Genomic DNA, 18,271 nt, shown 5'->3' with positions numbered 1-18,271 from the left:
ATGTTGTTCGTGTGTTTGTGAAATATCGAAATTATATTTCATAGCTCTGAAATTTCTCATTTCACTGTTCCATCATATGTTTTGAAACTCCTACAATGTATTACACACATGTTTCACATGACCTTATTAAGCAGTAATTTTCATATATGCAATCATTAATATGGTCTAAAGTAAATATTGGATTTTCTATTGAGATCTCTTCGTTAATGAAAAATCAAAATTATGTTTCATTTTGCAAGGTGGATATTAACATTCATAAGTATGATTTTAAGTATTGTAAATGAATTAATATTTAAATTTCCTCCAAATAAACAAATGCTTCAACTATTTTTTAGGAATATTCCTCATGTACATTTACATGAAAAAAGGAGAACAAGGAACACTATTGTGGAGCTGAAATTCAAGTTGTCAAGTTGTCATATAGGAGAACTAGACAACATACCGGATGCATAATACTTATTTGATAAAATTTTAATAATTTCACTTCAAAAAATAGATAGTAGTTCCATTTTGCATTACATTTCACAAATGATTGTTACCACCCCTCGTGAAGAAATTGATTTGACAAATAAGAATCAAACAGAAGTCAACAAAGACAAAAAGAACCCGTAAAATGTTTGATTTAAATTGTTGATGGGAAGGAGACATGTGTATTTTTGTCATAAAATTTCTCTTAAAAGATTATGTAATTAACACATGACTATTTTGGATAAACGAAATTAATATTGATACCGAAAAAGAGATACTAATATAACTGAAATATCAAAATAGTGGATGTTTATGTAAGAATCAAATACCAAAGACATATGCGTATAATATGTTCAAACTTGAAGAATTTCTGATGTATTTTGTTCTATTATTTTTTAAACACAATTAACATTTGTTAAATCCTGAATTTTATATTAACAAAATTAATTAAATAGATATTCTTTCCTTATGATTTTAATTAATATTAAAATTTATTTTCGGATTGCTTGCATGAAATGAAAGAATCTGTTTTTCTAAATAATTACATATGGCTTTATCCTCCAACCGACCTTGGGGCTGTGGTTAACACAGGACATAGCTTCTTTGTAACTATGACACGATTGGCCCTTCATTATTTTATTTTTTAGAATTTTAATGTTAACTAGCATTTTGCAATAAAGAGATAAGACATGAAGTCTCATTTGGTTAATGTGCTGCCATCTCTGAAGTTATTGTTTAACCACTTGATTAGAAACGAAGACAAGATATAGCAAAACACACGATCGCTTCTCCAAATTAGCTTATAAAAAATGTTTTACCATAGAAATTTCCAAATATATTTATATAATGTTATATAAAGTGGTAAATACGTGTAGTAAGACATCTTTTAATTTCTATTCTTAATTATTAATTTTAATAATTATTTTGAATTATTTTAATTATATTTTATAAATTTTTTATATTTTTGTTGTTTATAAAACATATTCAAGTAAACAAATACAGTTTAGAAAATTTGCTACCGTAATATTTCTCTATTTATACTAGTGTTGTTTTTATGTATATTATTAACTATTGTATTTATACAATATAATGTATAGTTAAATTTAATAATATTTTTAAGGATAAATAAGAATAAATTATGTTTTAGATCCTCCTAAAATTATTAATATGCTTTGGTTCACTTTAAAATTTTGGTATTATTTTTGTCTCTCTAAAATTGAAACCTATTCTTTTTAGTCCAAGTGACTAACTCTCCATTTGAGAGTTTTGGCAATTAAGCCAATTAATTTCTGGTTGCCATATCATTTAATTAAATTTCAAAATCTTTATTTAACAAAAAATGTCCATGTAAAATATACGTTAATGCCATGCAACATTAACGTATATTTTCTTCCTTTTCTTTTTTATTTTATTTTTATTTAAAATATACAAAGAATGCCTCTCTTTTATAACTGAAAGATATTTTGAAATTCAATAACTAATTATTGTTATAACTAGAGGATAAATTAAATAGTACTAACAAGTTTAAACAAGATTGGCAAAAATAACTATTATATATTAATATTATATCTATTTTGTCATCTATAATTAATTATATTAATATTATCATCTATTTTATTGTTTATAATTAATTTTCTATTGTATATTTTTGGTACACTCAAAAAGCCCCTCATTATTTAACTATTGAGGTGAATGATAATTTATAATAAAAGTACTTCCTTAACTTACTAGTTGGTTACTTTTAAGGATAAATTTTTTAAAAGGCCAATATAAAAATCAAAGTAGACATAAATGGTGTTCCATAATTGACTGCAAACAAGTCTATGATGGCATGCATTTATCCTCCTTCCCCAGTTCCGATTTTGGCTGTACTTTGGAGACATTATAAGATAAACATTCTTTAGTTGATAACTCATCTTTGAGTTTAGTATGTAGATAATTAACCAAGTCCCTCGTTGTAGTCTTCAGGATTTTGAGCAGATGCCTGATTGATTGTATTAATGTCATTCTTGTTAACTAAATGATATAATCTTCTTGCACTAGAAAAAAATACATCAATAACTAAAGTAAAAATAGAATTTCAATATGAATGATATCAACTCCATAAAATGAGACACTGGTGCAACTAAGGAATCCATTAATAATCTTTGAGACAAGAAGAGTAGCATTTAGAGGAAAGAGGGATCAAATTTAGAGTGCTCCATTTAGAGGAAACGTGTTTCATTTTTATTTTTTTTGATGGACTTGCCCGCCACCAATAACCACAATAATAATCACAATGAATAAAAATAAAATTAGAAAAGGAAGCAAAGGAAAAGACAAAAACGACACCAAAAACAAATAAAACGAACGCGTTTGGACGCAGACGGTAGCAAGGAAACCCACCGTAAGCGATAAGCAATAGAATTCAGAGAGAGAGAGAAAGAGAGTCTCTTGCTCTGTATCTTTGATTTGATCATTCCAATCTTCAATTTTTCTATATATCCATCAATCCGCAGAGTGCAAAGTTCTAATCTTTCGCCTATTGGGTTCTACTCCTTTCTCTCTTCGTTTCCGATCGATCCAATTTTCTTCCCATGGCTACGATCGGACACAACAATCTCAATGCCAAATTGGTGGGTCCATCATCTCTTTTTCGATTTCCTTTGTTTCTCTCTCTCTCTCTCTCTCTCTCTCTCTCTCTCTCTCTCAATTTTCTTCGATTCCGATGATGTTCTCACTCTGTTCTTTGCATCAGGTTCTTCTCGGGGACATGGGTGCTGGGAAATCCAGCCTCGTTTTGCGCTTTGTCAAGGGTCAATTTCTCGAATTTCAGGTTTTTTTTCTAACCTTTTATTTGATTTCGTTGTTTTGATTGGGGATTTCTTCGAATTTTATTGGGTAGTTGTGTATGATGAAAATATGACCGAATTTCACGTTTTTCACCATGGGTGTGGGTTGAGTTCAGCTAATTTATGCTGATTCGGCTGTGAAATTGGCCGATCAGTAATGGGGTTTTGTTGTTTCAAATGAATTTTTGTTAAAGACTATTATAGAGAATGTGAGGAATTCCGGTTGGTCACAACCTGATTTGATCATGGAGGTTATGATGGTAGTGATTAGGGAGTGTTGGTTGTTATAACTATGGAGCTTTGAATGATGCCTAAATAGCGGTGTGTGGTGGAGGAGATGGTATTTTTCTTCTGTTTGTAGTTGTGTGTTGATGGTTTTGGGTTTTGACTTGTGAGAGCTGTTGTTATGTGCCTGATGAGTCTTGAACTTATGGAAACGTGGAGATTGTGTTGCTGAATTTATGACTTTATGTTGTCTTTTGTGGTGACAGGAATCAACAATAGGGGCAGCGTTCTTTTCACAGACGCTGGCAGTAAATGACGCGACGGTAAAGTTTGAGATATGGGACACAGCAGGACAAGAGAGGTACCATAGCTTGGCTCCCATGTATTACAGAGGTGCTGCTGCTGCTATCATTGTCTATGACATCACTAGCTCGGTATGATATCTTTGCGTTTGGATATTGCTGAATACCTATTTAAATGGACTATATTCAGTGTACAAATGACCATAGTAGTCAATAGTTCGCTATAGTGAAGTGGAGCTTCCCTGAACCGCTATAAGATTCGAATAGTGGAGCATTTTCAACAGCAGCCATTGCAGCTGTAATAACGGCTTTTCACATGCTGTAGCGGTGCTACAATTATATCAGCTTTAAAAATCATTTTTTACCCTGAAACATTGTTGTTTGAGTTGTTTTTTGGGGGTAAAATATTCCACAAAAAAGTGAACTTTGTTTTGACCTCTGCTCCTTCACACTTTACAGGACTTTATTTTTTTTGTGTGTGTTCTATTCTTCTTTCTCTATACTCCCTAGTTCACATTCCACTAGTTTTTATCTAATTTTTTATTTTCCTTTTCTATTAATTTCACCATCATTTTTCATTTTCTGACTTCATTACTATGTTCTTAGTGCTCCTAGATTGATGGTGATCATGTATGTAAATTGAGTTATTATTTATCATGTTTTTTTGGGTCTTTTTTTTATATAGTATTTATGTGTGTAGTATTAACTATTTAATTGGTATTATAATACTATAATATTTAAAATAGAAGTCATCCCGCCCACTATCTCGCTATAGCATTGGCAGCTACATGCCACTATTCGAGATTGATAATTATGCAATTGCCAAGCTGTTTTGACATGTTAACTTGATTCTTCTATTTCTTTCTTGTTTGTGTAATTTATCTAAATGTGTAAAATGATGATAGTTATCACGGGATATGGAAAAAATTGCAGCCTGTTTGTACTGGCTGCTTGGTCTCAAAATCATGATGAGAATTGTACACCTTTTGTTATTGAGGTTTAGATTTGTTCTGTTGATTTACACGCATAAGCAAGTGCTTCGTTTTCTGCATTTCGTAGGTCTAGTGAATGTATTTCTGGACTGACATTAAACTATCTTTAATGATTTGCCTAATTACATCATATCTTTGTTTTGCTTGAAAAATAGTTAATGCATTGGAAACATTCTGACCAAGTGGAATGTACGAATGCGTGAATTATACCTTAAAATGGAATAAAGGGAAACGTCAATCAGTCTGTGAAGATGACTAGTTAGCGGCCTGAAAGTTCCAATTCATGACCAAAATCAAACATATTTATTAGAATTGTGAGTAGTGTACCACTTTAAAGATATATGCTCTCCTCATCAGGGGATAACTGATTGGTCCTTTTTAACAGAAAACTTTGAACAAGACATTCCACAGCAATACATGAACGCACAGGGTCCACTTATTCTAATTCATGCTATCACTTCTTGAAACTAATGAATGTGAGGAATAAGTTTATTTAAAAGAATTTGTGAAATGACCAAATTTTCCAAAAACTTAAACTCTCAAGTCAAAAGCTCATGAATGTATTTATATCTAATATACCCCTCACACGAGTGTCTTTTGGGCTTTTAGTGTAAACAATGCATTCATCATGTACTGAATTTATCTTTTTAATATTAGAGGAATGAGGGTAGCTAAGATCAAAGTCTTGATCACTTAGTCAAGGAAGCTCTTATTTCATGTGTATAAAAACTCTCCTGGATGCTTAAGTTGTAAGATGAAGGACCATGAATGATTTTTGCATGTAACAAAAGTCATCGAATCCCTTGTGTAATTTGGCATAGTATATATTTGTAGGTTGTAGTTTTGTATGGTGAACATTGCAATTGAACCATTCTTGGTTTAAAATATTGTAAAATGAGTATAATGGATCAACATTGTATTATGAATTTCTCTAATTAAAACATCATACTTTTTGTAAAAGAGAAGTAGATCAAATCTCATTGCAGGGTTCTTTCATTTGATTGGTACATGCTTGTCTTTTGTTGGGGCGGAATCTATGCTTTTAATATAATTGTTTATTTAATAAGCTATAATATGATTAATTCTATCTTTCCTTCACAGGACTCCTTTACCCGAGCTAAGAAGTGGGTCCAAGAGCTTCAAAAGCAAGGTATTAGCTTGTTGGTTTTGAAGTTTTCTTATGGTTCTTTTTTCTGAAGTCAAATAAAATTATAGATTGCAAAAGGATATCAGACTATTTATTTACTGTTTGCAAACTTCTGGATGTGAACTACTTGTAAATTAATTTTGCCACCATCTTTAATATTCCTAATGCCATTTTTTTGTGTGTAATTTTTAAGATCTCAACTGTTAGAATGACTTATATTAATCATTTAATACACATTGAAATTATTTAAATAAATGTTTATTTATATTTTTCCATAAATATTACCAGGACTTGTCTATCAATGATGTACACATTCTAGATCAACAAATGGATAATATAGGCAAGCTTTTGTTGAAAAATAATGCTTGGTTTGAGTGTTTCTCTGAATTATTAATTTAAACATTGGCTACTTTTGGTTTCCCTCAAGTAATACTTTGTGGTAGTTGTAGTTGCATAACATAACTAGATTCTTGATTTATGCTCTCAACTTCTTTTTCGTTTTTTGTTACAGGGAATCCTAATATGGTCATGGCTCTTGCTGGTAACAAAGCTGATTTGGAAGATAAGAGGAAAGTGACAGCTGAAGTAAGTATTATTGTTTTCCAATATTCCTTTTTATTCCATGTTAGTTATCCAGAATTATAATTATAATCTCTAACAATATCATGTTATTGAATGCACAAATTATAGAAAAAAGAATGATGGAAGGTGTCAAGGATTCTGGTCCTAAACATTAGAAAATGTATGTTTACCCATGGATTTAGCAAAGAAATTTATCACTATGCAGATCCATTGTCAGATTTTGCTAAATGATTAACAGTTCTAGTGTTTTTGAATCTTCAAAGTGTTCTAGACTCTAGAGGAAAGTGAATCTTTCTAAAGCAAGGTGGGGGACAAAATTCTATGTTTTAAACTTGCTGTAATTTGCCAAAAGTATTTTTAATGCTAACGGCTCTTTGCAAAAAGTTCAAATTGCATTAACCGATTGTGCTTGTTAATGGTTTATCTATAGTGGTTTTAGTTTTATTTTGCAGGGTAGTTGTACCATCTTGCTAATTTTCCACCATCATAAAATTTCAATTTTGATACAAAAAATACTATAATGTTTAATTTACCTTTGCAACATGTTTGGTTTCTTCTGTTTTGATTAGTAGCTTGCATATGTTTGTGTAGTTTCATTTTTCATACAGCCAATGTTCCATAATGACATGTCTTGCTCCTACCAGTTTATTAGTTTTAAATTTTAATTCATTGATATTGCAGGAAGCACGTGTATATGCTGAAGAAAATGGTTTGTTTTTCATGGAGACCTCTGCCAAAACTGCATCCAACGTTAATGATATATTCTATGAAATAGGTTTGAGCCCCTTCCTATTTTATGTCTTAGGCTGCTTAATGAGTATTTTATTTTCTTCATCTTCTAATTGATTCTTTAGAATAAAGTTAAGAGGGACATCAGTCCAAAGAGGAAGGAAGCCTTTAAACTTTAAAGGGAATCGAGAAACTCTCTCTACCCCCACTTCACTGGCCAAGTTGCAATTATATTCACTGCTCATTGAAGTTTAAAATTCATAAAATCTGTAACTGGTGACTGGTTATCTGACCCACTGATAACATATCAAGCTCATTGAAACATGTGTTGGATCTATAACTTTACTACATTTTTTGTCCTGTATCCTTTCTCTTCACTTTGTCATTATTGCACTATGGCAACATTCTTGGACTATTTTTCTTCCGTTCCAGGTGGTATCCACTGTCCACTTCAATTTGTGGCACATTACATATTTCTTTACCAAGTTAGATCTTGCTTGGATAAAGTTCTCTATAAGTACTTATAGGAAAAGAAAATAAGAAAAAAAGGAAATAAAATGAAATAAGCTTCTTTCATAAACTAAAATTAGCTTATGCACAAGTTAAAACCAGATTTGGGAGAAGCTAATAGGAGAGTTTTTACAAATTAGCTTATGCAAAAGCTAATTTTAGCTCATGAGAAAACTTATTTTATTTTTCATTCTTATTTTCTTCTCTTAAATAAGTGTTCATGGAGAAGTTTATCCAAATTATCCAAAAAAGGTTCTGCTCTTTTTATTTTCTGAATTTCTGTTAAAGCAAGCAAATAGTTCTAATTGCACTGCTTATGTGATTGTAGTAGTACCCTGCATTACTTTTAGACAGTGTTTCTTGTGCTATATATAAACTGCTGAACCGTATTTACTTTTGTATGACTCACATTTGCTTTTGTGAACAGCCAAGAGGTTACCAAGGGCTCAGCCAGCTCAGAACCCAGCTGGGATGGTACTTGTTGATAGACCCGCCGAAGGAACTAGGGCTGCATCATGTTGTTCATAAGTATTTGAACTGTATTTGCACTCCCCAACCCTTTTTAATTAATCATGTTTTCTGTGGTTTGTATGTACTACACACTTTGATATCACTGTTATGTGGAGCTCCAACTGCAATTTACAAAACACAACTTGATCTGGTGCAAAATATATATCCTTTGGACGTGTAGTTTGTGTCCCATGATTTGTTTCATTGTTTGGGTATACGAGGTGAAAAAGCATTAATGTTCAGCTTCATTCGTATGCTTCTAAACAAGATTAGTGATTCTTTGCATTCTTCCGCAATCTTAGTTGTCAGTCACACCTCTTGTTTCCTATGGAGACCTTAGTTCATAACCTAAATTTAATAATTGTGTACATTAATAACAAATCCCAATCATATTAAATTCAAAGTTATTCCTTTGATAATTACGTAATGACCCATTTAACTTTGGGTTAGGATGCTTGTTAGGTAATTTAGCCTTTAATATCCAGAATTTATATTGGATATCAATCATTCTGAGTTAACTCTTTTAAGAGAGAAAATTTCTTTTAATGTTTTTTTTTTTCATTAACAATGCATAAAGTTAAATAAGTACACTCACTTAAATGCATTAGTAGTTACGGAAAATCTTTTTTTCTAAGGCAACGGTTTTCTTTACGTAAAATTTAATAAACAAGTACGACACCTACAAAGTCTAAAAACCCATAAATTGAAACTTATATATCATAATTTAAAAATTTTAATGTTCTCAAATAGTCTAATAGATAATACAACTAAAATTAAAATAGTTTGAAATAAATTAAAAAGTAAAATAAATGTTCTATAACCATCTTTGCTGTAACAGATCTGAACCAATTATTTATATATTATATATTACATATATTATTAATAATAATAATTTAATACAAATTAACGGGTTAATGGATTAGATCAGCAAGTTCAGACATTAAAATCCGTGATCTAACTTAAAATTTAATGAATTTGATTAGTTCAGTTCGGATTTAATTCAAACCAAATTATTTTGATTGGTTTGAGTTAATTTGAATTCAGTAACACGAGTAATTTGTACCTATGAACACTCTTGATTAAAAAGGTGTATAATTACAATTAAGATATATTTGTAATAAATATGTTTAGATAAATGGTATTAATAGAAATATAATATCATGTTATGTGTAACATTGTTTAATAACAATAAAGTCTTATTCCACTAGATAAGATTGATTATATGAATCACATTTATTAAGTTTTAGATGTTCCTTAATAATTTCTTTCAACGTTTTTTTGTTCTTTCATTTTTCTTTTTTCTCAATTTAAAAATTATGCAATCTATCATTCTAACTAATGTTTTTTGGGACATTATTTGTATATGCTCAAATTACCTTAATCAATTTTTTATCATCTTTTTTCTTAATGAGAGTTACATCAATCTTTTTTCTTATTATATCTTTTTTTGTATCATCATAAATTCATCTTAACATTTTCATTTATGTTAGTCTTACTCTTTCTCTCCTGTTGGTCATTTAAATTCTAACATTCATACCACCATATAGTATCATTGGACATATAGTTATAGATTAATTCTATTAGATCAGATTAAACGTTTCAATCATAACAAACCTATGTGTGTTTGAGTAGGCGTCGAACATGAAAGCAACAAGGGTGTAGCTTTAACTTTTGTATCTTAGAATGCGCATTTTTTCAGTTGAATGCTTAATAGTTACGGAAAATCTTTTATATCTTAGAATGCGCATTTTTACGTAAAATTTATATGGGTTATTGAATTCCCGTTAATTTTTAAATGCATTAATAGTTACGGAAGATCTTTACGTAAAATTTACATGGGTTGTTGAATCAAATATGTACGCATCACCTCGCGAATTAGGAGTTAAACTTGCAATTTCTAAATGAAAAGGGAACAGCGTTATGTTCAATATTCCATCTATATAAGTATCTTAATCATGGAGTAAAACAAATCTTGGTCATCTATAAAGATCTATATTCACCATCTCATTGATAATTAGCAAAAATATAAAAAAAAAACTCGAATGGATTACAAAACCGATAAACGTGACAAAAGAAAATGTGTATAATAAATTATGAGTTATAAGCATATAATAAGAAATAATTTAATTAAATATATTAACAGTTTATATTATTATCAAAATATGGATTTTTAGGCAATTAAAAGTTATAAAATTTTGAAATAAATAATTTAAAAAAGATATTTATGTGGCCTTTTCTAATTGATTTAGTTGAAATGCAATGCAAATATATTTTATATTATTATTCAATCACAAATTATTATATAATAAATTTATTAAATTTTATAATAACTATCTTATAAATCATCACAAAAATAGTTTCTAATCAAATAAAACTTTTTACAATAATAAAGAAACCATTCATGAGAATTTATTTTTCCTAATTGGTTGATAATATAAAAATATTAACACTAACAAAATATTAAAATTAAATCATGAGATAAAATGAAAAAAAATATAATAGTACGATGAAGAAGAAATACCGACAGAAAAATAAATTTTATAAAAATACCATAAAAGTAATATAATTCATGGTACAAAATAATACTTACACATCTCTATTATCAACGTCATAAACATAATGCTTAATACGATCAATATCCATCTGACTTGGTGTTTCTTGGCATTAATATGTTGAATTAAATCGTTATAATAATTTTTCTTTACAGTACGTACCGAAAAAAAAATTATATAAAAAAAAACATTTCATGAAAATATTACTATAAAAGTAATATAACTCGTGTCATAATTCATGATACCAATTAATACGCACTCATAATATCTATTGTCAACTTCACAATCATAATGCTTAATACGATCAATATTCATCTGACATGGTAGGGTAAAGGTAAAGAGATTAATCAAGAGCCATGTCCGTATTTATCTAAAAGAAAAAATATCTTTAAAAAAGTCAAATCTTTTAATTTAAAATATGTTAAAATAGTTATAATAATTAAATATTTTTAAGAATAAAATTATTTTATAAAATAAAATAATGTAATAAACCCTAAAAAAACTATATTATAAAATCATTAATGTACGGTAGCATTAGTGTTGAGTAAAGGACACTGTTAATTTTCTCTCTAAAAAAAAGGACACTCAAAGCTCCAACAATAGGATCAATAATTGGTGTATATTTACACTTTTTTAATCTCATTTTTGTCTTATTTCTCTTATTATTTTTTCTTTATTCTTTTCATTACCTTAGCATATTTATCACTTTTTCTCTCTATTTTTTCTTTTCACTCCAAATTCATTCAAAAATAGGTTTAGAGTTTAGAAATTAAGATTTAAGTATTTCTTCCCATTCTTAGGGAAATGACATTGACAAGAAGAGGAGCTTCGTGCAGCCGGGTCCTCCATTGAAGGTGTGCACAACAAAATTGTAAACTTGAATCATCTTCAAGAGTTGTGCACAAGTACTGCTACATTACATAATTGAAACCCAGATCCCACTATATGTTGTTTGCTATATCTAAGAGTCAAGATGACATTCTTACCAAATCTGCGTGCAATAGCCATGGATTGATTCGAGTTATAATTTGGCATGGAATTGTGGACATAATAAAAGGACCAGAGTAGGACCTTCTGGATCCTGGAGTTCTAGAAGGAACAGAAATAAATGCAATTAGTAATGGAATGAATGATTCATATTATCAGTAAATAGTATTTTTTCTTTCTTTCTTTCTTTCTTTCTTACTATAAGCAAGGTAATCCCATAATCAAAAGTGATGGAATTAATCCTCAAAGAATAGAGATTGTTGAAGTAAGTTTTATTTCTCCTAGCAAAATTTTCATTCGTACAAGATGACAAATTATTTTATCTTAATTAATTATTTTTAATTCAAGTTATGATATACCCTCTAAACTCTGCCTATTCCTACTGGGGTATTCTTTTGTCATATATAAAAACAATAATGCATTAAAAATGAATAAAAATTAAGTAGACTTAATTATACATTTTATTATTCAACTATGACTGATGAGAAAAGCAAATACTGCTGTTGGTTATTCATATATTAAGCTTCGTTGGGGATCTTTTGGCATTTTGTCAGTGCATGTTTGTCTTTGTGTGGCTTTGTATTTATTCTTATCTGTCGTGTTTACTTTAGTTGGGGTGTGGAGTTGGGTTATACTTGCATGTAGGAAAGAGGATATAGTTTTCATTTCTTTTGTCGGTGACAGGTTTGTTGTTGTTTCACTGGCATAGATACTCTTGTTACCTTATATATTCTCTTTTATTGTATTCCTTTTTTTTTCTTATCAATAATAATTAGATGTTTAAAAAAACATTTTGCAAATTTAATACCCATTTTTTTCCACACATTTGGTTCTTAATTTTTTTTCTCATTTTACCTCTTAAGTTTTTTCATGTTTTTTATTATTATATTTTTAATTTTCACACATCTTATCATCATGCTAGTGATAAAACCATATCATTTTACAAAATTTATTACAAAACTGAGATATTTTTTAGAAACATGTCAGCATTTTATTACACATTCAACAAATCTATAAAATGAGATGAAAATTGAAAAAATATTATGATAAAATGTGCCAAAAATAAAACAAATAATATATTAATTCTTAATTCATAATAAAATATTTTGTAGGTTTTATCCACTTCTAATTAAGGTAAATTAACATACATAATAACGTTTTTTTTTGTTGGTGTTGTGTTGTTAAGAATAAAAAAACTGAATAAAATATAGGTGAAAAGATTTAAAAATTTAATGTTTTAAGATTTTAAATTAAAATGTGTTAGTGTGCTCATAATCTATTGATGACAAATCTTCCCAGTAATTCAGATGCACAACATTGTTTGAAAATTCTACAGCTACTTCCCATAAACTCTCTCTCTCTCTCTTCGACCTTTGTTCATTTTTCTATTCTCAATTCTCCTGGTTTTCCATAGCCATCTTTGGCTTTGTAGAGGTATTTTTTCATAACATGTTGTATATTTAACAAGTATAACACTCTCAAATTCGGACAGAAATTAAAGGAAACTCCTCTTAAAAGAGTTTTGTTTCCTCAAACGTATAAACATCCAAATTGAATTTTAGAAGAATTTTAGAGCAGCAGCTGGAGGAAGCAAACCTCTTTTGATTTGAAGCAATACACGATTATTAAGGGAAAGGTGCCGACACAACACAAGTTAAAATGGAACACGTGACCATCCAAAGTAATGCCTCGATACTCTAATAAAGAAAATAATATTCGTTAAATTTAAATATAAGTAAATTTAAATTATTTTATTTTATTTAATGTTATTATTTTAATTTTAATTTTATTTAAAATTTTAATAAAAAATATTTTAAAAATAGATTTGTTTTTCTATTTATAATTAAAAAATATTAATTAATTTTATTAATTAATATAAAATTAATTATTTTCACTACGAGTCTAAAGAGAATTATAATTTATAATCATAAATAAACAAAATTGGAAACAGGAAGATGAAAAAAAAGCTACTAGACCATTAATGCAGTATTTATATACGTCTGGCACTCTGCCCCAAAACAAGCTTAAGTAGTTCAAACTTGAAACTAAATTAATGCCTCGGAATACTCGTAGTTGATACTTAGAACTAGTATATGTACACACATTTATCCAAATAAACAAAGACTCAAAGATCATTGATAAATAGATCTGAACACTTAATTAATTCAAAGACGAGACGCAGCCAAAACTTGCTCATTATTGTACCCCCCAACAATACTATTTTGACTCACTTGGCAAGACTTCTTGTTGACAGTAGTAGTATTATTCTTGGTCTGCACGAAAACCTTAGCCATGACCCTCAACTCAAACTTCTGAATCTTCCCAGTTGAAGTCTTTGGCAGCTCCTCCATGAACTTCACCACCTTAGGCACCATAAAGTGTGGCAAATTCTTCCTGCAATAGGCAATTATCTCAGCCTCAGTGACATCATCAATTTTTGATGATGATGAGTTGTTGTTGTTCTTCCTCAAGGACACAAAAGCACAAGGAGTTTCACCCCACCTAGGGTGTGGCATTGCCACCACAGCAGCCTCCAACACCCTAGGGTGCTTATACAAAAGTGACTCAACTTCCACACTACTAATATTCTCCCCTCCTGAAATGATCACATCTTTAGACCTATCCTTAATCTCCAAATACCCATCAGGGTGTATCACACCAACATCCCCAGTTTTGAACCAATCGCCATTCTTCCCAAAAGCCTTTGAAGATGCCTTATGATCTTTGAAATACCCCATCATGATCCCACTTCCCTTCAGCACAATCTCCCCCATTGTCCTCCCATCCCTAGCCACACTCTCCATTGTCTCAAGGTTCTTCACATCAACATCAGCCATAGTCAACACACTCACCCCTTGACGGGCCTTAAGTTGGGCCTGCTCCTTCTTTGGCAACATGTTCCACTCCTTCTTCCACTCACACACAAGTGCTGGGCCTGTTGCCTCAGTTAGCCCATATGCATGTGTGACATGAAACCCAAGTGACTCAATTTGCTCTAGCAATGATGCTGGTGGTGGTGCTCCCCCAGTGAGAATCTCAACCGGTGATTTTCTCTTCCCATTTATTACCTTTATGTCAATCCTTTCACTTTGTTTTGCCTCCAAGATTATGTTGAACACAATGGGGGCACAGCACATGTGTGTCACATTGTGGACTACTATGTTCCTGTATATGTCACGTGCAGCTGTGGTGCGAAGGCACACGTTTGTTCCACCACGTGCAGCCACGCCCCACGTGAAGGTCCACCCATTGCAATGGAACATAGGTAGTGTCCAGAGATAAACAGGTTCACTACCCATTTCCCACCCCAAGATTAGGCTTAGGGTGCTAAGATATGCTCCTCTGTGGCTATAAACAACACCCTTTGGCTCCGAGGTTGTTCCTGATGTGTAATTCAGCGCAATTGGGGTCCACTCGTCTTGGATTCCTTCAGGGAAGTAATTTGGGTTACCATGATGAACCATTTGCTCGTATTCTAGCTCACCAAGACGGATTCTAGTGGGGGTGTTTATGTCATCTATGACAATGACTAGTGGAAGAGAAAATGTCGTTGAGTGTGGTTGATTTGTTGGTTTTGGAACACCCTTTTTGAGGTTGTTGTTGTTGTTGTTGTCCATGAGCAATCTGAGGGCTTCTTTGGCCTTGGACACGTACTCGTAGTCCACAAAGAAGACTTTGGCTTCGGAGTGGCGCAGAATGGTGGCAATGTTCTTGGCATCAAGACGGGTGTTGATGGTGTTCAGCACAGCACCTGCCATAGGCACTGCGAAATGCATCTCATACATTGCTGGGATGTTAGGGGCCAGCACTGATACCTGTTGCATAAACCAAAAAAGTTATACCAATTATTAGTGTGTATATATATATATATATATATATACCAGACAATTAATTAATTAATCCTTTAGTATTATTAACTGAAATTTATTAAAAATTATAAAAAATTTTAGATCTCATCATTTCTTGTCTAATGGATTTTTTTTTATATTTTTAATAAATTTTAATATAAAATATGCATGCGTCATTAGTTATTGGAATTTACTCAACTTTTTTACTTTGATGTTTGTGTTCTGACTTCTGAATATGTATCTGGTACAGTAAAAACAAGATAGCTTTTGTAGCCTCATTTGATCTTGGGAAAACATCATATATGTGAATTACATGAAAAAAGATAGAAAGTGAGAGTGAGAAAGAGATGACCGAAGACTGTGACACGGGGTTAATTATATAATGTTTAAATAACATGAAGTTGTTATACTTTATATTTTGTTATATATTACACAGATTCTGAAATTTGTTGTATAATTAAGACCATTATGTAGTTGTAGAAGAAATTGCATGTTACACTTACAACATCATTCCTAGCAATGTTAAGGGCACGGAGGGAGAAGGCGAGGCGGCGACAACGCTCATAAGTCTGTGCCCAAGTGAAACGGGTTCCTTCATGGATCACTGAGGTTCTGTTTGCATAGCATGCAGCAGCCCTCATCAAAAACGTTAAAGGTGTGAGTGCTGTGTAGTTTGCTTGGCATTTTTGAAGGTTGTCCATGTTAATTTAGTAGAGTTATAGTGAAAATGGGACCAAAATAGCTAGATATGTGTGTGTGTGTGTGTATGTTACCACAAGAGAGAAAGAGAGAGAGGGGGAGAAAATTGAGACCAGGGTTGTTGAGTTTGAGAATGAGAGTGAAGGTTGATGCGGTTCATAAGTTCATTTATAAAGGGAAAGATACATATGCTTAATTAATTGGTTGAGATGGGATAGGAACGTTTGTTGAAGGCCACTTATTTGAGAAGGGTGTGGGGCCCACATAGTAAGTATAAGAAGATGCAGTGAAGCTTGGGTGTGGAAGTTTAATTTATAGTATGTGAGGAAGTTGCTTTGATACTCCTGAATTAGTCATTGTTTGTTGCTTGTTGACCCTTGTTTTTCAATTAATTCCATGCCCTAGTGCTTGTTGCTTTATAATTTGTAAAAATTAATAAAACACTCACTTAATTTTTTCTTTTTATACAAATGTTAACCAATGTTTTCAAGATATTGATTAAAAAATTAAAAAATATATATATTATTATTGGGATGCACAATACAATTCTTTTTATGTTTTCCTATAATTTTCATAATAATTTTTTTTAGGTTTTTTTATGATCTTCATAATAAATATTTTCTCTTTTTAATTACTCTAATATCTTAAGAACACTTATTAGTATGTCACTTTTCTTTATTATGAAAAGTTTCAACCAACATCTATAAAAGTACTTAGAACATCTTTAATGAGAGGTTTTTTAAGTGAAGAAACTATTTCTTGTAAATTTTTTTATTAGAACAAATTTATGTGATAATGAGTGTTTCTAAAAAATAAAATTTGTATTTTCTGCAAGAAACTATTTCTTACAGGTATAAAAATATTTATCTGATTATTTAATAATTCAAAAAATATAAAAGCATGAGTTTTTTAAAGTTTCTTACCATTAAAGTAAAATTATGCATAAATTTCTTACAAATGATGTAACAACGGAGAATCACAGAAAATAACTTAAGAAACTCACTTAAAAATTCTGATTAAAAATATTTTTATAGATTATTTACCAATAAATTTTTTAAATCAACGGCTAAAATTAAACTCACATATTTGTAAAACATGAATTATTCCTTACCCAGTGTATAAAAAATTATCGACTATTTACACTTAATTTTGTTAAGAGACACCAAGAGTACTGTATTGCTCCCCGCCCGCCCTTTATATATATTTTTTCCACTCTGTCACATGGTCACTGTCACTGAATACCTGCGTGACTCATTAGCCTAAAATGATAATAATAAATAAATAATAGAGGTGGTAGTGGGTTGTTGTTTAAGGCATCTACTTTTTATTGCAACTAATTATATAAATTGCAACAGGCCATTAAATCAATAATATTCCTACTTTCAAATTGTGGAGTCACTTTCATATGCTTTTGTTTTGGAGATTACTAACGAACTGCTAATTAATTTGTCTCACTTTCAAATTGTGGACTCATTTTCATATGCTTTTACTTTGGATAATAATAATGAACTCACTGCTAACTAATTTGCTAGTATTAGATACTCGATCAGGTAAGAATTTCCAATTCGACTGGTTACAGATTCAATTCAATGGATACAATTATTTCTGATAATTGGTCCTGCAAACGCCAGACTGTAATTAAACCATTCAATTATTCTACTTTTTTATTTTAAAAAATAAAAACTAATTTAATTTATGGTTTAAATATATCACACAATAAAATCTAATAGTGAATTTAATTTATAATCACCTTGCTAAATAACTGTAATTCACCTCACGGCAAGTTATTTGAATTAGGCAAAGAAAGTTATGAGAATAATTATACTATTGGCTGGTTTAGATGAACTTTTAGAGTAAGTCATTTTTCACATTATTTTTTAAAATAATAA

General features: G+C 30.5%; 2 protein-coding genes across 2 annotated transcripts; one reads left to right on the top strand and one right to left on the bottom strand.

Moving 5' to 3' along the window:
• The first annotated feature begins 2,838 nt into the window (after positions 1 to 2,838).
• On the top strand, positions 2,839 to 8,488 carry LOC114396650 (ras-related protein RHN1). Its single transcript, XM_028358739.1, has 7 exons — positions 2,839 to 3,083; positions 3,206 to 3,283; positions 3,791 to 3,958; positions 5,920 to 5,968; positions 6,477 to 6,550; positions 7,229 to 7,322; positions 8,214 to 8,488. Exons 1-7 carry the CDS (start codon positions 3,045 to 3,047, stop codon positions 8,312 to 8,314), a joined length of 603 nt encoding a protein of 200 aa, XP_028214540.1. The 5' UTR covers positions 2,839 to 3,044; the 3' UTR covers positions 8,315 to 8,488.
• Positions 8,489 to 13,791: 5,303 nt separating this feature from the next.
• On the bottom strand, positions 13,792 to 16,538 carry LOC114396782 (butyrate--CoA ligase AAE11, peroxisomal-like). Its single transcript, XM_028358942.1, has 2 exons — positions 16,187 to 16,538; positions 13,792 to 15,650 (listed from the first exon to the last, which is right to left on the bottom strand). The coding sequence occupies exons 1-2, from the start codon at positions 16,382 to 16,384 to the stop codon at positions 14,001 to 14,003; spliced, it is 1,848 nt and encodes a 615-aa protein (XP_028214743.1). The 5' UTR covers positions 16,385 to 16,538; the 3' UTR covers positions 13,792 to 14,000.
• Between the last annotated feature and the right edge of the window lie 1,733 nt (positions 16,539 to 18,271).

This window comes from Glycine soja, chromosome 18 (genome assembly GCF_004193775.1).
Source record: "Glycine soja cultivar W05 chromosome 18, ASM419377v2, whole genome shotgun sequence".
Taxonomy (NCBI): Eukaryota; Viridiplantae; Streptophyta; class Magnoliopsida; order Fabales; family Fabaceae; genus Glycine; species Glycine soja.
Note: the sequence above shows the minus strand (reverse complement) of the source record. Positions and strands in the feature narration are given on the sequence as shown.

Bases quoted from the DNA above. Each gene is read 5' to 3' on its own strand.
- LOC114396782 (XM_028358942.1), bottom strand. From the start codon at position 16,384: ATGGACAACCTTCAAAAATGCCAAGCAAACTACACAGCACTCACACCT. The intron at 15,651-16,186 runs GTAAGTGTAACA...TTTATGCAACAG, and splicing joins ACATTGCTAGGAATGATGTT to GTATCAGTGCTGGCCCCTAA.
- LOC114396650 (XM_028358739.1), top strand. From the start codon at position 3,045: ATGGCTACGATCGGACACAACAATCTCAATGCCAAATTG. The intron at 3,284-3,790 runs GTTTTTTTTCTA...TTGTGGTGACAG, and splicing joins GTCAATTTCTCGAATTTCAG to GAATCAACAATAGGGGCAGC. The intron at 6,551-7,228 runs GTAAGTATTATT...TTGATATTGCAG, and splicing joins AGAGGAAAGTGACAGCTGAA to GAAGCACGTGTATATGCTGA.